The sequence below is a fragment of the Nilaparvata lugens genome, chromosome Y, assembly GCF_014356525.2.
Source record: "Nilaparvata lugens isolate BPH chromosome Y, ASM1435652v1, whole genome shotgun sequence".
In the NCBI taxonomy this organism is placed as follows: Eukaryota; Metazoa; Arthropoda; class Insecta; order Hemiptera; family Delphacidae; genus Nilaparvata; species Nilaparvata lugens.
In genome coordinates, this window is record NC_052519.1 from 6,051,814 (window position 1) to 6,072,142 (window position 20,329).

The window sequence follows — 20,329 nt, forward strand, 5'->3', positions numbered from 1 at the left end:
AAAAAAATTGAAAAAAAAATTTAAAAAGAAAAAAAAAATTAAAAAAAAAAAAAAAATTGGAAAAAAAATTAAAAAGAAAAATTGAAAAAAAACACATAAAATCGGGAAAAAAGGGAAAAAGGGAAAAAAAATTCCCTCCAGATCCTGAACTGGGGTAAAAGGAGTTGTTCTACAAGGAGTGGGACATTGTTTCTTTGACAGTTGTGCTGTCAGTACGTGTGTGTACCACCAGTACGTGTGTGTGTGTGATTTCGGCGTATTGGTTTTGGATTACTTCCATCTTTATCAACATCAAGAGTAAGTACCAGTGCATTTTATAGTTCTATATATATATTTATATTATATTCATGATTCAACAATTAAGTCCAAAAGAGTAGAATTTTGAAGTAGTTTGAGACTGACAATAAAATTCTAAAATGACAAGTTCAATTATGAATTAGGTTCCAATACATAGAGTACATGAAATAGTCAAAAATGACTAGTGTAATTATGAATTAGGTTCCAATACATACAAGTTAAGAGTTTAATTGTGAATTAGGTTCTTTGAGTTGGTGGTTGTAATCCATCCTAACCTAAAAACGTATAATCATGAAGTAGATCCTAGACCTCCATTCACATGGTTGTAATTCATCCTAACCTAAAAACCGTATAATCACAAAGTAGATCCTAGACCCCCATTCACATTCCCCCCATACAGCTCCAGACCATTATCCTTAGAACATAAACACCATAGAGTAAATGACATAGTCAAAAATGACTAGTGTAATTATGAATTAGGTTCCAATACATACAAGTTATGAGTTTAATTATGAATTAGGTTTTTTGAGTGGGTGGTTGTAATCCATCCTATTCTAAAAAACGTATAATCATAAAGTAGATCCTAGACCTCCATTCACATGGTTGTAATTCATCCTAACCTAAAAAACGTATAATCACAAAGTAGATCCTAGACCCCCATTCACATTCCCCCATACAGCTCCAGACCATTATCCTTAGAACATAAACACCATAGAGTAAATGACATAGTCAAAAATGACAAGTTCAATTATGAATTAGGTTCCAATACATAGAGTAAATGACATAGTCAAAAATGACTAATGTAATTATGAATTAGGTTCCAATACATACAAGTTATGAGTTTAATTATGAATTAGGTTCTTTGAGTTGGTGGTTGTAATCCATCCTAACCTAAAAAACGTATAATCATAAAGTAGATCCTAGACCTCCATTCACATGGTTGTAATTCATCCTAACCTAAAAAACGTATAATCACAAAGTAGATCCTAGACCCCCATTCACATTCCCCCATCCCCACCCATCCCCATAAGTAGATCCTAGACCTCCATTCACATGATTGTAATTCATCCTAACCTAAAAACCGTATAATCACAAAGTAGATCCTAGACCTCATTCACATTAACCCATCCCCACCCCACCCCACCATACAGCTCCGGACCATCATCCCTAGAACATAAACACCTATGAACCTCCATCCCCCGACCCACGATCCTAGATACCGATTCACCACCTTCATCCCCCACATCCGTTGATAGTGATTCATATATAGAGTTGAATACTGCATACCATACTAATACAATATTGTTCTGCATTGTTCCAGATGAACAAAGCTGCACGATGTCGACAAACAGCAAACTCGGTGGACGAGTTTGTTGTTCTGGAAGAGGCATTTAAATCTCGGCTCAAGACTCTAAACTACAATAATGCATGCGAGGATGAACCTGCCAAAGATTTCCACACTTTTCTGAGCGGTCTGAAGGATAAAATTGTTCACATCATCAATCTTCCAGACATCATCAACCAAGCGTGCATGACCCTACTGGATGAGGAGTCAAAATTTGAAGGAAATTCCAGTGGATGGAGTTTGCTTATCATTGATGGATTGCTCATCAGGATTAGCAAACATACTCCCCTGCGTGGATCATCCTACATCAGTCTTCCACCTCTTCTATCAGCACGAAAGGCAATCATCAATACTATAAACATGGACCAGCAATGTTTCAAATGGGCTATCCTCGCCAAACATGTACAAGGCAGTAATCCTCAACGAGTCAATGAGCAATACCATCAATTGGAAGAAAGATACAACTTTTCAGGCATTGGATTTCCCACTACCATCAACCAAATCGATATATTTGAGAAGGATAATCCGGAGGTATCAGTTAATATTTATGGTGTGGATGAGAAGAACGTTATATTTCCAAGAAGAGTTGGAAATGCAATGAAGGCAGATCACTTTGATCTTCTCCTCCTCTGTGAGAGTAAGGATGATGATGAAAACAACACCCTTGAGGATGACAATGAACATAAATCAAATAGTCACTACTGCTACATTAAAAATTTTGAAAGACTTGTGAGATCCCAACTCACAAAACATAAAAGTAAAATTATCATCTGCAGACGATCTTCCACCCATTACACCCTCGACAGAGATGGAGAACGCAGGATGGCTGAGCATGAGGAGTATTGTGCTAGCAATAATACAGCAAGAATCATCATGCCACAGGTTGGAAAAGATGGTAAACCTCCGACCTTGAAGTTTGAGAAACATGTGCAAAAGTATAGAGTACCTGTTGTAGCATACGCTGATTTTGAGTGCATCCTGGAGAAGCCTGATGAAGACAATGAACAATGGATCGGTAAAGCTACCAAAGTTATCCAGTATCATCGGGCAATGAGTTACTGCTTATACTTTGTGCGGGACCCTGATTTAGAAGATTCCTGGCTGACAATCACTAACCTAATCCCTCATGAGCCAATTGTCTACAGGGGTCCTGATGCTGCCGAACATTTCATGAAGACCCTCACCATGTATGCAAAAGATTTAGATGAGGCAATTGACTGCAGGAATATCAAGTTGCTCCCACTAACCAAAAGAGAGCAAGCACAACATAATGCAGCCGACTTCTGTGAGGCCTGCAATGAACGGTTCAATGAAGATAATGTGTATGACCATTGTCATATAACTGGTATCTACCGGAATGCATTATGCCGTAAATGCAACCTGCAGCGACAACGACAATCATTCATACCAGTGTTTCTCCACAACTCATCAAACTATGATACACACCTTATTATTCCAGAGCTGGGTAGAGATAAGGATCAGCTGTTTGTCATCCCAAACTCGTCGGAAAAGTATATATCATTCACCAAACGAATATCTCCAAAAATGCACCTTCGATTCATCGATACATTCCGGTTTACACCTGATAGTTTAGACAATCTGGTCACCAACCTAGTCAAATCAGCATCAAATCCAGAAGACTTGTCCAAAGTGCTGCCACATACTGCCAAGGTGTTTGGAAACAAATTGAGCCTTGTCTCAAGGAAAGGAGTGTTTCCATACAACTACTGCGATTCATGGCAGAGACTCGAAGAAACATTGCTACCACCCAAAGAGGCATTTTTCAGCAAGCTGGTTGATAGGAGTGTTAGCAGTGATGATTATGAACATGCTCAAACTGTATGGAACCAATTCAGTTGTAGAACTCTGGAGAATACAGTGACCTATACTTGAAAACAGATGTTCTCCTGTTGGCTGATGTCTTTGAGAGCTTCCGCGATGTATGCATGAAGACTTATGATTTGGATTGTGCTCACTACTTTACATCTCCAGGCTTTTCCTTTGATGTCATGCTGAAATATACTAAAGTCAAGCTTGAGCTCCTTACTGACTATGACATGTACATGTTTATCGAGCGAGGTATCAGAGGAGGAATAACAATTGTATACACCATCATGCTGTAGCCAACAATGCCTACACAGGAGCGCCTATTGACCCCGAGAAGCCTACATCATATCTCCTGTACACAGATGCGAACAACCTGTACGGCTGGGCAATGTGCCAACCACTTCCATGCCGGAAATTCCAGTGGATGGAGAAAGATGAGTTGGAGGGGGTGAGCAGAGGTATTGAGGGTGTTGGAGATGTTCAAAAGATTGGCTACATCTTGGAGGTGGACATTGAGTACCCTTCTGAATTGCATGATGAGCATAACGACTTCCCATTCCTGGCAGAGAACAAAAAAACTCTTAAATCCAATCATGTACGACTCATGACAGCTCTAAGCAACCGCGAACGATATGTATGTCATTACCGCACCCTCAAGCAAGCAGTACAGCATGGATTAAAAATCACTAAAGTTCATCGAGGTGTAAGGGTTTGAGCAGGAGGACTTCCTAGCACCCTACATCATGCTGAACACCAGACTTCGACAACAGTCAAAGAATAAGTTTGAGAAAAATTTCTTCAAACTTATGAACAATGCAGTTTTTGGTAAGACAATGGAAAATGTGCAAAAAAGAATGAGCATGGAGCTAGTGAATGATGAGAAGCGATTGAAGAAACTGATTGCTCGACCAGTGTACAAGGATCGTATCATATTTGGAGAGAATATTTGTGCTGTTACGATGCATAAAGAGAAAGTGGAGCTCAACAAGCCAATCTATATAGGGTTATCAGTGCTTGACATCAGCAAAACCCTCATGTACGAATTCCATTATAACATCATGAAGCCCATCTACAAGGACCGTCTTCAACTCCTATATCAAGATACTGATAGCTTGTTCTACCTTGTCAAGACAGAGGACATGTACAATGACATCATCAACAACCAACAACTGAAAGATACCTTTGACACCTCAGAGTACCCTCCAGACCACCCATGCTATTCAGATGCAAACAAAATGGTGCTTGGTAAGTTTAAAGATGAATATGCTGGCCGAGCGCCACTTGAGTATGTAGGCTTACGATCGAAGCTATATGCCTGTAGGTGTTACAATAGTGATCCAAATCAGCTGACAAGTGGATTGATAAAGAAAGCTAAAGGAGTGAGGAGACCAATACTTGGGCGAGAACTCTCAAAATCACACCCAGATGCTGAACGATACATAGGCTTCCAAGACTATCTAGATTGTCTATATGGTGATGAGGATATCTATAGAGAACAAGTGATGTTTGGCACTAGGAAACATCGGATTATGACTCAAGTCATGAGAAAGAAGGCACTGAGCAAAGCTGATGAGAAGAGGTATATTCTAGATGATGGAATTACAACTCTTGCACATGGACATTACAAGATCCCCACTCTAGCACACATTGATGAGGAGGATGAGGAGAGGAGGAGGAGGAGGAGGAGGAGGAGGAGGAGGAGAAAGAGATGATTGACTCTCAAGAAATTCTCAAGGTTCAGGCAGCTAGCAGTACTACAACAGCTAAACGGTTACATTCCTCATCACATGATGAGCTCATTGATAAAGTCAATGAGTCAGGAAGCAGTACTATCCCTGCTAAACGGCCACGTCCCTTATCAAATGATGAGCCTGCTGATATGACCAATGACTATAAAATAGAAGGTGATGCATCCCAGTACAGCATTTTGAGAAAATTGCTTGAAAAGTGACGTCATACCTCATGCCAGGAAGTGTCAACAATCCATTGCGCATATGCAACTGTCTCCACCCATCATTCACATCGCTGGAATTCCTTGAAGCAGTTATTACAAAGTCAGTCGAGGTGTGCTCATCCTGCTATCAACATGGGCTGTCAACAACATCTATATCCAGTACTTCAATCAGCAATGGCGCCAGCAGATCCTGAATCACCATGTCCTTGCGGTGATTGCATGTTTGTCATGAGTGCAAGGTGGAGTGTTGAGCCACTATTCAACATTGGAGAAGGATATTATGATCCTTTTGGAACTTTCGAGAATTTTGCTGATGTGATTTCTTCAACATTCCCAACAGCTACACTTCATCCTTGTCACAATAGACAGATGATGATTCTGAACTTTCCTTATAGCTTTGCATTTTGTGAAATGTGTACTAATCTAGGACCATTATTTGACTATGTGCTGTTAAACCTCGATGATTGAGATGTTATTTATATATGTCTGATAATATTCTTTGTATCCAATGTGTACTAGAGTATGACTACAATATAATCGTATCAAATCAACTGTCTCTTATTGCTCAAACCTCTGAATCATGTAGAAGTAAGAGTACAAGGCGTCTCACATCCTGCACTATCAAAGTGTAGAGGTTATGAAAAGAGAAAAGTTGCAATCTCTATCCTCTTCCACAGGATATGGAGAATGTTTGGATTAGCATAATAGACTATTTAAAGTTGATGACATAGATTTTATCAGTCAGTATGGATAAGACTGTTATAGCGAGAGAGCTGCACAAGCAGGCTCGTAGGAGGTTCCCTACACGAATGGTTACTGTGAAAGGTCTTGATGATCTTTATCAGGCTGATCTTGTAGAGATGCTACCATATGCAAGACAGAACAAAGGCTATAGATATATTATTACAATAATCAATTGTCTTAGTAAGTTTGCTTTTGCTATACCAATTAAAAGCAAGTCAGCTGATGAAGTGGTTAAGGCAATGCAGCCTATATTTGAAGAGAATCCCATGAAGAATTTGCAAACTGATGACGGAAAGGAATGGTTTAATAGTAAGTTTCAACAGCTTATGCAAAAGTATGGCATCAATCATTATTCAACTTTTTCTGATAAGAAAGCATCTATAGTTGAACGTTTCAATAGATCGCTCAAACATCTTATGTGGACAAAGTTTACTGAACAAGGAACCTATTTGTGGACAGGCATCCTAACCTCACTCTTGAAAGAGTATAATGAACGGGTCCATCGAACAACAGGTATGCGACCAGTTGACATTAAGAGCAAGAAGCATGAGAGGCTGTTGCTTTCCAGGCTCAGCAAACAAAGGCAAGAATATAAGGAAAAGTTGGTCAGCAAACCTCAAAACAAGTTTTATCCAGGTCCTAGTCAGAGTATTGAGCCTGGTGATAAAGTGAGAATCAGCAAGTATAAAAAGACGTTTGACAAGGGATATCTAGCCAATTGGACTAATGAACTGTTCACAGTAAGACGTGTGCGACCTACAGTGCCTGTAACTTATGAATTGGAGGACTATAGAGGTGAACCCATTGAAGGAGGATTCTATTCTGAAGAAATTGTAAAGACAAAAGTGCCCAGTGTTTTCGAAATTGAAAAAGTGTTGAGGAAAAGAGGGAATAAACTGTTGGTACGCTGGAAAGGATATAGCTCCAGTCACGACTCATGGATTGATAAGAACGATCTTGTGTAAGATGAAACAGGTTGTGCAACAGAAAAACCAGTTTAGAGTTATCGATTTTGACAAAGTGATTAGGGGGTGTGGCTTGGTGGAAATGGATACAAAGAAAAAGCGTCATGGACCATTGTTCCCCAATCATATGAGATGTATTATATGTGGACCTTCTGGTTGTGGCAAAACCAACCTACTATTCAACATGCTTTTCGATGAGAAAGGAATTCACTTTTCAAACATCTACCTTTTTTCAAAGACTACATTCCAGCCCAAGTATGAGCTGCTCCGCACAATCATGCAAGGACTTGCGGGAAATGGAATAAAGTATGTCGAGTGTGATACAAGTGAAGAAATACCCACCCGCATGAGCTGCCACCCAACTCAATAATTATTTTCGACGATGTGATTTGTGAGCAGCAGGATGCCATCAGGAAGTACTTTAGTGCAGGCCGACACAGTGACGTTGATGTGTTTTATCTAGCGCAGACCTATAGCCACATTCCAAAACAGCTGATTCGTGACAATGCAAACTTTCTAGTCATGTTTCAGCAGGATGAGCTAAACATGAAACACTTGTACCGAGATCATGTTGGCGCTGACATGACCTTTGATCAGTTCAAGGATATGTGTAACAAGGTTTGGTCAGTGGGGGGGTGCACACTCATTCCTAGTGATTGATCGGACATTGGACAGAAATGGAGGGTGCTACAGGAATGGACTTGATACGTATTTAGTTGATGCATAGTGTTAGTTGAGCTTCAGTATATGTTAGTACACTGAGCAAGATGGACGTCTCCAGCAATAGACACCGTCAAAAGACTGTAGAAGAGATTGCACCAACCATCAAGGCAATTGCAAAGTTGCGACGTAACATCAAAAGGAAACACAAGGAACACTTTAAACCACTAACTGAACCACTTGACAATATAGTTGAAGTTCTCAATCAGCATTTGGCAACACCACCACCACCACCACCACAGCCAAGCAGCAGCAGCAGCAGCAGCACAACCACTACATGAACAATCTCCAGAGCCACGCCCACATCGCAGACGTTTTGCAGTAGGTCATCATGCACCACATACACCGCCACCTACACCATTGCTGTCCCGACCCCTGAAACAAGCGGTAAGACGTCTGCCCAAAATTGGTGAGGAGACTCCTTTGACCTTTGAAGGGATTGGAGAAGCTTCGCAGTTAAGCCCAGTTCCAAGTACCTCGAGTACTGCACGCAAATTGTGGCCATCTGCAAGTGCCAATGATTATGGAAGTGATGTGATGGATGTGGATGAGGAGGAGGAGGAGGAGGGTGCTACTGCTCAGGAAGCATTACTAACCAGCAGCCAAAAGAGGATTCGACAAGCAATGACCGAGGTTGGATTGACTGGAACACCAGTGGGGCGTTATCTCCATAGAGCTATGAGTGGTGATAGCAGCTCTGACAAAACATATGGACCAGAAGTTGTTGGTAATGACTACTATTTGGGTAACAAACTGTTAACCTTTGGAAGTGATGGAAGAAAGATTGTTCTGACTGACCCTAACAATCCTTCAAACATGACTAGATTTGATGCAACACATGGACTTTGTGAACCCATTTTCAAAAAGAAACCCATTACTCCATTGGCTAGTGATGAGGTGGCATACACTCGGATATTACACATTACAAACTTGTATAAGGAAAATCATGATCCGGATGGTAAGAGTAAAAACTCGAATGATACAAAGTATAGAACAGTGATCCATAAACTGCTCAATAATGCTAAACCCAAATATAGCAAGGTCAGTGGCAGAGGACTTGTGGCACCATTCAATATGGTGGCCAACAACCGTACCAAGATTGAGTATGTCTACTACAATGATCCCAATGAACTTGTGGACAGGCTGAAACTATTGGATCAGTCCAAGGCAGTTGGCAACACTGGACATGAGAATGAAATCAATTCAATTTTAGAAGAGTTGGTAGAAGGTGGCTACATAGTTGCTAATCCTGCATACTAGTTTCACTATATAAGAGACATTGCTTTGCTTATGTATAGCAGTCAAGTCATGGATTCCATAGGAAACATTAATGCTCGCTACAGGCGTTTGACCAATTTGGGAAATCCACGTGCTGACAGGGATGCTGTCAATTTTTCAACATGTAGAGAACTGATTTCAATGTGGCTGCCAAAGACAAGGGACAATACCACATCACAGGTATTTACAAGTCTCAATGATTCAATACTTACCGATATGATGGATCCAATTAAGCCTACTGATGGAGTGAACAATCGATATCTTGAGAAGAGGCTGATTGAGTTTGCTGGTAAAATGTTTTCATTGTATTTAGACATTGTGTTAGATCCGAAAAATGCTAAAACTATGAAGGGATTGTCACCCAATGAAATGAAGAAACGTTTCATAGATCTTATGGGATTACCGGAACCCCCTCCTACAACACCACCTGGAACATCATTGCCACCAGCACAAACATCGTCCACAGCAAAAAAAGTATAAAACCAACTGCTAAAACCGTTAAGAAACATTAAATGACTGGATGTAGGAGAGAGAGGAGGTACCAGGGAAGAGGGGTACTGTCATCAATTGCAAAAGTTGCAGGTTCAATAGTTAAAAAGAGTGCTGGAAAATTGGTGAACAAGGCAATTGACATTCTGCCTATTGAACTACACATCCCCGGTTACCAGTACTGTGGACCAGGTACAAAGCTAGAGAAGCGGTTGGCACGAGGCGATCCCGGTATAAATAGTCTTGATCGAGCCTGTAAGGAGCACGACATTGCTTACTCGAGGAGCAGTGATACATCAAGCAGAGCAGTAGCAGACAACATTTTGGCAGATCGAGCGTGGAGTGTGGTAAAATCTGCAGACGCAGGAGTACTTGAGAAGGCTGCAGCACTAGCAGTGACCAACATCATGAAGGCTAAAGCAAAGTTTGGTGGAGGAGTACACCGCAGACGTAAGACAACGAAGACTCGTGATCGAAAACGAGTAAAGAGATGTTCTGGTAAAAAAGGTAAAGGACTCTACCTGAGACAACAACGCAGGACGCAGGGAAATGGGGCACGTCGCCGTCAATGTGGCGGCAAGAGAAGACGCTAGTTGCCCTACCTGATCGAGCACTTACCGATGCTGATCTCTACAAGTATGCATGTCGACTGAAGCTAAAGCACTTTCGAGGAGTGTTTATGCGGGATGCTCTACCATTGAATGGACCCTGGAGGAGAGAATGTGGCATTATCAACCTGGACACCAGCACTGGAGCTGGCACACATTGGGTGTGCTATGTGAAGAAGGTTGATGTGTCTCACTACTTTGATGGATTTGGCAACCTGAGACCACCACAGGAGTTTATCGACTATATGCACAAAGGACTGAAGCCAGCATCGAGGATTGAGTACAACTATGATCAGTAGCAGGAAGATCTTTACTCGCACATCTGTGGACATTTTTGTTTACAATTTTTGATTGATGAAAATAAATAAATGATTCACTATCTCTCTTGTACATTATTTCCGTCCCTATAAATGTCTAGTGTAGGCTGATTGCTACTCATTGTGCAACTGTATGTTGAGCAGGCAACAACATGATGCTATGTTTTGGAGGTAGGACATCAATACTAAGGAGCGACTTTTATCCACCACTTGATGTGAGCAGTGGTGAATGGGAAATTGGTCTGATTAGCTTTACAAGTTGCAACTCAATACCTAATATTGAGGAAGGTTTCAATAATGTACTACATTTTCATGCAAGTAATAGAATTTCTAAGAAGGGTGTTACTAGTGCAGAGATAACACATGATGAGCTAAGGAGGATGGCTAAAGCAAGATTTGAAGAGTATTGGAGCGAGGTGCTTAAACATCGGAAGCATAAACCTGGCAAGTCTGATGATGATGATAAGGATGGAACAGTATTGCCTAAAAGGACTAAAAGGAGAATGCCAGCTACTACTGTTGACAAGGAGGATTTGGTTCTGCAACAGGTATCATTACCAACAGGTAGCTTTGAATTTTCTACAATTACTGACTTGCTTGCACAAAGGCTGTTGGAAAATGATGTTGATTTCCAGGTGACTGTAGATCCATCAACCTTAAAGTGTATAGTTTTGAGCAGTGCTAAGCTGGATTTACGACCACAAGATTCAATAGGGAAACTGTTGGGTTTTACCAATACCCAGTTCATAGAGCCCAACACATCTACTAGAAGTGATAATACTGTACAAATCAGTCGGCCTAATGTGATACGCATCACCTGCAACATTGTGACTGGATCTTACTCTAATGGAATTACAGATCACGTGATCTATGAGTTTTACCCAAACGTTGATCCAGGGTATAAAATGGTGGTGACTGTGCAGAATGTAATCTATTTACCTATAGACATCAAGCAGATTGGTAGCATTACACTGCAAGTAGTCGATGAGTACGGTCGTCTTATAAATAATAGAGGCGAGGAAATAAATATTGCTTTACATTTGAGACAACGCAAGTGAAATGGTGCTGTTATTTGAAAAGTGGAATCAAGGATTGGATATGGAGGCTGCAGTCCATCCTCCTCCTTCTTCTTCTCTCCATCATCATCATCCTCCTTTGCCTATAAAAGAAGATAAAAGGAAAGAAAGATTCATTCAGCAATCAACCTTGACAAGGTTAACATCTAGGAGCATCAAGTATTTGCAAGAACGAGGCTGTCAGATACGAGTAGAATAGGAAGATGGGAGTTTTGGATGTGACACAGAATGGACCATCATTGGACAACAGTATCATTGGGTTTGAGTACCATTCTCATGCACCCTATACTGTAAGCTATAATGCCAATGATGAGATACGGATTCCAATTCAACAGCAAGATGTTTACACACTGCCATCAGAGAGCTATCTACATTTGGAGTATACTGTGACTGGAGCTGCCAACGCTGCTGTGGCCGGAACTCCATGTGTCTCTGGATTCTTCAGCAATGTGTTTTCAGAGATACGCTATGAAATCAATGGTGTGGAGGTGGATGGTATATGCAATCCTGGAGTTACCAGCCTAATGAAGAATGCTGTTACATTTGAACGCGATGAGTGGACCAAGATGGAAGGAGCTGGCTACAAGCTTAGTTCAACCACTGAATTTGCCGATTTTGCCACCAATGGAGCTGACACTACAATCATGGATGTGCCTTTGAGATATCTGCTAGGCTTTGCCGAAGACTTTAGACAGATTTTACTCAATGTGAAACAAGAGCTGGTATTGAGGGTCAGCCCCAACTTTCACGACTGTGTGAATATTGCTGCTACCAATGTAGCAATCACAAAGCTTTTGTGGAGAATGCCTTATGTGGAAGTGGCAGATGATGTGAAACTGCGTCTGCTACAGATTGTACAGAACGATACACCCATCAGTATACCATTTCGACATTGGGAGTTGTATACCTATCCAACGTTACCGCAGACAAGAAAGCATACATGGACTGTCAAGTCAACATCACAGCTTGAAAAGCCACGATACATTGTGGTTGGGCTACAGACTGCAAGACGAGTTGTGGCAGCAGCCAACAGTTCTCGCTTTGACAAGTGTAATATGAAGGATGTTCGAGTGTTTTTAAACAACAGATACTACCCATATGAGAGCATTGATGGTGATGATAATCGTATCTACAACATGTATGCAGCTTTCAATGGAGTCTACAACCATGGTAATGCTCGTGCAAGCAACCCTCTGTTTGAAAAGAATGCCATTGGTGATGGAAAAATAATGCTGTTTGCTTTTGATTGCTCCCGCCAAAATGAGTCACTCAAAACTGGAAGTATCGATGTGAGGATTGAGTTTGAAGCATCTGAAAACATTCCAGGTAATACAACTGCCTACTGTATGATGATTCATGAGATGACTAAAGAGTATCGGCCAATGTCAGGCCTTGTACTATCAGTATAAAAAGATATATAGTCAGTGTACAGCAATAAATTGCTCAGTTGAGCTCGAGACAATGAATGAGCCAGTCATGACAGGATACAAAGGACTCTTTATGGAGGAGGGGGAGCTGTCTTCGCATGAGGAAGAGGAGGATGTGGTGAGTTGTGTTACTGGTGGGCGACCGTTGATGAAAGATGCCTCTACAAGTACAACTGGACTCAATGATGACGACTCCTACAGTACAGCAGAAAGTGGTGTAGATCACTGGTCATCGAATAGAGCGGAAAACATTTTTGGGCCACTACCACTATACCTGATGAACTTTCAAGGTTTTGAAGGTTTGGACAACAAGTTTATTGTGAAGGAGATGGCTATCCTGGAGCAGGATGATGAGCATCATGTGACTATTCATCACTACTTTTTCAAGCCTCCCTACTCTGAGTCTCTGCTCAAGACTAGCAGGCAAATCATCGCCAACAACTGTATACATCAAGCTAAACATGGACTCAGGTGGTCAGGCTGTGGGACAGAACATCTTCCCTATTTGGATTTGATGGAAATTGTGCGTGGAACAGTTGGAAGGTGGTTGGATCAGAACCAGCAGCGTCCAATTAAAATCTTTGTCCATGGATATAAGCAGATTACTCTACTGGATACAATTCTACAACTGAACAATGTGGAGTACCTGGACCTATCATCGCCATATTTCTTTCCTGCTACGCCTGATTTGGAGTTGCTGATCAAGAAGATTGATGGCATATACTGTCCAGAACATCATCTACTCAACGTTATCGACATGGTGCGGAACAAGCTATCATCTCCAATGTTTGGAGATTGGCCAACCAACAACGTCGGCAACATTGATGGATTGTCAAATACACAACTATTTTGCTCATTGAAAATTGTTATTGCTCTAAATGGATGGATTAATAAAACTTTGTTAGAAGATAGAACCTTTTGTCGCAATTTTTTCAATGCTGTTAATACTCATTTGCATTATCAATAAAAATGAAATATTGTAATCAACTCTATGATCTATCATTTATCCTCCTCCTCACTCCTCTTTGAGTAAAGTGTACGCTATGTGTTCACATAGAGCTATCATATTACGTCATACAGACCTATTGAAACAGGAAATGGATTACCCCCACCACTCAGCAAGCAGAGTATAAAAGATGATGCTGACAACAAAATGCACTCAGTCTTATAATGTCGTCAGACAGTGGACGAGAACTTTATCTGTTTAACCCTTAGCGCTCGGATTTTATTACTACTGGCTTCCCTCAGCGCTCGTGTGTCGGGAGAGCCCCGACATTGGAAGATTCCTCTTCCACTCGCAAGTCGGGTGACGCCCGCACGATTTTTGTTTGCTATGTAACTCGGCTGTCGGCTGATACCCGACAATTTTTCTTACATCAGTATGTGCTGCAATCTGTTATCTTTCCAATGAACTAACTTTCAAAGCCCACTGCCTCATACAGTGAGCAAACACGATGATTTTGTCGGCCACTGCAAAACCGTTGCTGTTCAGTTCAAACTTTCTAGGTTAGTTCAGCTCGACATGGCTTGTTCTTCGCGTTCGCGATCGGGTTCTCCTCTACAAATTGATGAAATTGAAGACATTAACTTTGATGAATTATCGAGTGCTTCAAGTAGTGACAGTGAATGGAGTGAAGTCGAACCAGAGAATGATCCTGTGAGTGATGTGAGTGATAGTAGTGATAGTGATGATGACTGGAACTCGTGCCAAGGTAACTTTCCTGGATTTGCAAAAATCCCTTGTACAGTAGTATCAGGACCTCGAAACATTCCCAATGAATACAAAACACCACTACAGTTTTTGAACTTTTTTTTACAAACATTTGATTGAAGAAATTACTGAAGAAACAAATAGATATGCAAGAGAAAAAATTTCAAAGATTCCACTTCCACTTCCACAAAAATCTACTTGGAGAACATGGACTGATGTCACTCTGGCAGAAATGAAGGCATTTATTGGAGTAATTCTGAACATGGCAATGAATCCTAAGCCAGAATTACAAGATTTTTTTTCTGAACAATGGTTAGATTATCAACCGTTTTTCAAAAATGTTTTCTCAAGGGAGAGATTCTTGCAGATATATTGGTGCTTACATTTATGTCCACCTGAAGTTCAACCAGCTACTAAAACACGAGGACAAAAAATAAGAATGTGTCAATTTATCTAAATGATAAATTTAGGGAGTACTTTGTTCCAAGTGAACATATCAGTATTGATGAATCGACAGTTGGCTTCAAAGGAAGATTTGGTGCTAAAATGTATAATCCGAAAAAACCTACCAAATGGGGACTGAGAATTATGTATTGGCAGATTCTCTCACAGACTATGTCAGTGTATTTGAGCCATATTTCCGCTCCCAAACTACAGACTCTCTACTCAGGCCAGACTTGCCATTTAGTTCAAGAATAGTTTTGCATTTGATTGAGAAGCTGCTAGAGTCAACAAACGGAGAGGGTTTCATGTATATACTGATAGATTCTACTCAAGTTATTTATTAGGTATAGAACTGTTGGGATTAGGGATTCATTCTACTGGAACAATAATGACAAACAGGAAAGGTCTCCCACCGAATTTGAAAAAAGAAAAATTGAAACAAGGTGATAGTAAGAGCTTTGTGAACAGAGACAAAAATACTATGGTTCTACTTTGGAAAGATAAGAATCTAGTTGCCATGACCACAACCCTGTATGGGAATCAAAACGAAACTATAGAAAGAGTCGTAAAAGGAGGAGAGAAGAAACAAATCACAAAACCCACAGTGATTCACAAATACAATAGTTTCATGGGAGGTGTAGATCTAGCAGATCACTATGTTGCTCCCTATAGTTTCACAAGACAGTCAAGAAAATGGTGGAAAAAAATGTTTTTTTGGCTTCTAGATGTAACAATTGTAAATAGCTATGTTATATTTAATTATAAGAGGAAGGAACTGGGCCTGAAGCCAATGAAACAGAAAAAATTCCGTCAAGAATTGATTTTGGAATTGACTGGCAATATAAGGAACAATGAACAAGGGAAGAAACGAGGAAGACCATCATCAAATGACAAAGAAGAACGATTGAATGGAAAACCACATTTCATCTATTCAAATGAAAAAAGCAATTCGAAGGACTGTGCAGTCTGCAGCAACAGGAAAGTGCCAGGTGGAAGGAGAGAGACTGTATTTTTCTGCAAGACATGTACCCGAAAACCTGGGCTCCATCCTGGTGAATGCTTCGAGAAGTATCATTCAATGGAGAAATATAAATAAGGTAATCATCAAAAATATTACTTACATTAAATTAGATTAACAGCATGCAGTAGAAGAATGACAGAATTGAATAAGATAGGATGAAACTGTAATGTATGCGCGCGCCGAGCGCAGTGCTGTGATTAAATGCGAGTGGGCAGGGAATCCAGTCGTAGTAAAATCTGAGTGGGAGAGGTATCTGGCAATGTCGGGGCTCTCCCGACACTCGAGCGCTAAGGGTTAATGCAGTGAGTGAGCTTGAAGCTGAACTGTATTATCACGGTATAATGACATTGAGTGACTTTTTCAAGGAGAGTGGACATTTAGAGTTTTGTACAGATCGTGAATCTCATAGTTGTGCATGCATACGACTCAGGCAGAAGCAGCAGGCTGTTGTTGATACAGTCAAGGATAGAAACATTTTCTTTGTATGTGATGATCTTCACAACCCATTGAGAAATACTCATGTGACCTCCACTGATGTGAAATGTTTCCTGCTGAAAGTTTTCATGCAAACTATGAAGAGTATCAAGGATAATATCAACAAGAGGGCAATGCGTCATTGCCCACCAGGACTTGCAATGAAATTCACTGTCATGTTTGATGATACTTGCATACTGCTAAAATCTTTCTTCAAGTTGGATAAGGGTAGAATGGCTGCTATTGTTAATCTTGAGAAGGTACCCAACTGGAGGGATAAGGATGTGAAGATTGTGTTGAGTGTTCTCAATCAGGACCAATACTACAAGTGTGATTTTATATGCGGACAACAATCCAAATGTCTACTGGGACTGGGTCAAAAGGAGATCAAATTTGCAGGATTTACAAAAATTGAGAGCACAGGACATGTGTACCGATTCAGGCTGGAGGATGGAACATCTGGTGATTCAGCTTTCGAGATTAGCATCTACAAACGCATACCTATGCCACTGCCATCTACTGGGGGATATGATGAAGTTGATGGACCATGCATTGTTCGTGAAAGGAATAAGCCATCAGTTGAGCGTTATGTCACCAACAATGATTATAGCCAAGGAGAAAGACTTCTTCAGCTGTATATTCTATTCAATACTGAAGATTAATTATATGTTTGCCAATAAATACTATGTGTAATGAGCCATTTGTTATTAATGATTATCCTACTTCCTCATATAGATAAGAAATTAGATAGTTATGCTTTCAATGAAAATATCTATTGACATGTTGCAATAGGTTGACCAAGATGCAAAAAATCAAAAGATATCCATTATGGTGTAATGGTATACAACCCTGTATACAACCTTATCAATTGGGACCCTACATCAATCTCAGCCCCTGAAGGTTTGAACCCAGGACCTACAGCATGGAAAGCGGCGCCGCTAACCACTACACCATAATGGATATCTATTAACTAGCTTCAACTATATGCTATTTCAGTATTGACCTAGAGGAAACATCTATATTGATGTGCAAGATGCTGACCTACTATTATTATTATCTATGGGATGAGGTGTTGAACATTGAATTAATGAAACTCTCAATCAATGGTTAACACATAAAATGAGGTTTATTTCATACATGAGAGTTAGTTTTAGACAGTGGATCAGCCAATGAGGGTTTATTTCTTATTATCATATTACAAATGGTAATACATTTGATATTAACTGATTGGTGTGATGAGGGCTACTGTCAAATTGAAACCGTCTTGGCCTCAGCTGGTGGGATGATTGGTGGCGGTGGTGGGTTGACTGGCAGCAATAGTGGGGCGACTGGCAGCAATAGTGGGGCGACTGGCGGCGATAGTGGGACGACTGGTGGCGATAGTGGGACGACTGGTGGCGATGGTGGGACGACTGGTGGCGATAGTGGGACGACTGGTGACGATAGTGGGGCGACTGGCGGCGATAGTGGGACGACTGGTGGCGATAGTGAGTGGCTCAACACCCCACCTTGCACTCATGACAAAAATGCAATCACCACAAGGACATGGTGATTCAGGGTCTGCTGGCGCAATTGCTGATTGAAGTACTGGATGTAGATGTTGTTGACAGCCCATGTTGACAGTAGGATGAGCACACCTCGACTGACTTTGTAATAACTGCTTCAAGGAAATCCAGCGATGTGAATGATGGGTGGAGACAGTTATGCAAATCATATGTGCAGTGGATTTCGTGACACAGTTCCTTCCCCACTTCATGCTCTCCTGCGATTTTTAAGTACCAGTTGCTGACATCATTGTACATTGTTGCAAGGTCGTGGTTGAACTTGTTGGATGACATCAGACATTGCCTGACGTGGAAAATGTTGTATGTATCCAGTCCATGCTCCCTGGATGCTAGAAAGTCTTCACTCCTACTTTAGGAAACTCGATACTGAAGATGGTGTAGTTTGGAGTTTTGAAGGCGACATTCTGAAACTCTTCTTGTTTGAGGATGTTCTTATCAAGGGTGCTGCGGAAATATGTTGCCTCCAATACTAGATTGAACTTCATTGCTCCATGTGTCTGGTGTTGTCGACTGATGATGTGAACAATTTTATCCTTCAGACTGCTCAGAAAAGTGTGGAAATCTTTGGCAGGTTCATCCTTGCATGCATTATTGTAGTATAGAGTCTTGAGCCGAGATTTAAATGCCTCTTCCAGAACAACAAACTCGTCCACCGAGTTTGCTGTTTGTCGACATCGTGCAGCTTTGTTCATCTGGAACAATGCAGAACAATATTGTATTAGTAAATAAATGAATAAATAAATAAATAATCATTTTATTTGTTCATGGACCAGCCATACAAATACAGAAATACAGTTAAATAGAGATACATGCACAATTATTCTATAATTCCAACAATAACCTCCAATAGAAATGAATTCTAAAGTAAAGTGTCAGTTCGTGAGAGAGCACGATTTCACTCTCTATGTCTGTTATAAATGTCTCCACTCCATGTGGATTATCAAACAATCAAGACTTATAGAATATTACTGCATAACTGAAAATTTATAACATGAAATATTGTATCAAGACATCAATGGAACAATTATAATTTAAATAAATACTTAAAGAACACAGCATTATCACAATTATAGATCAAACAATACTTCATAGCATATTACCAAAATTTACAGGAACATTAACATTACATTATAATACTACTTTGGATTGGAACAGGTACTTTAGGACAGGTACATTACTTAATAATTTTAACTACAAGGTTTCAAGCTATTGAATAAACTTACAGGCATTCTAATGAGTATAATGATGGTAGTTAAGTCAGAACGATTGATTTACAATAAGACTACACTAAACTTGGTGGAAATTCAATTTTTCAAGCCAAACAAAATGTGATTAATTTACTTGGGGCATGCAATAGCAATCATCACACATAATTTATATGAGTTACAGGAAATCCCACTTGTGAAATCACGTACTCAAGTATCAACACTACAAATCAAGAAACGAATATCAATTGCTTTTACTACATAAAGGAATACTCTATTTATTTTCCTCTCACTCAAATTTGATAGAAGTACCATTACTTTGTCGGCATCTGACACAACATTTTGGATGAATTCGCCAAGAAAGTAGGAACGAATAGAGTTATACATTGGACAGCGTACTAAGAAATGTTCTATATCTTCTCTCTCACGAATATTACAAATAGGACAATTCGACATACAGTTCAATTTTGTACCTCTATTATTAACATACAAGTATATAGATACATTAGTGGCCATTCGCAATTGAGTGATACAACGGACTTTGACAATGGGCATTTGGAATCCAAGCTGCTCACCCATCTTGAAATTAGGATTTAATTCTCTATAGTGAGGGCAATTCATAGAGCTGAGTGCTGCTCCTACATCTTCCGCATACAAACTATCTGCGTGATTTCTGAACAAGATTCCCTGTACAGCCTTCAACCTGTGAAAGAGGTCAGCTCTATCTCCCCATGCAATTACGATACCCTGATCACCGCACTTTTTCTGGAGATGAGACAACCATCCCGAGGCTCCATGTATATTGTTCTGCTCCAGTGCACAGTCCAACAACACCGAGAAACAGAGTTTAGGGTATCTACAC

General features: G+C 40.4%; 2 protein-coding genes across 2 annotated transcripts; both read left to right on the forward strand.

Annotated features, from left to right (window-relative positions):
- Positions 1-4,336: 4,336 nt before the first annotated feature.
- LOC120355116 lies at positions 4,337-5,136 on the forward strand (the record flags this gene model as incomplete). The annotated part of the gene is made up of 1 exon (XM_039443436.1): positions 4,337-5,136. A coding segment is annotated over exon 1 (708 nt), but the record flags the coding sequence as incomplete, so codon positions are not given.
- Positions 5,137-11,823: 6,687 nt separating this feature from the next.
- On the forward strand, positions 11,824-13,029 carry LOC120355117. Its single transcript, XM_039443437.1, has one exon. It carries the CDS (start codon positions 11,824-11,826, stop codon positions 13,027-13,029), a length of 1,206 nt encoding a protein of 401 aa, XP_039299371.1.
- The last annotated feature ends 7,300 nt before the right edge of the window (positions 13,030-20,329 follow it).

Bases quoted from the DNA above. Each gene is read 5' to 3' on its own strand.
- LOC120355117 (XM_039443437.1), top strand. From the start codon at position 11,824: ATGGGAGTTTTGGATGTGACACAGAATGGACCATCATTGGACAACAGT.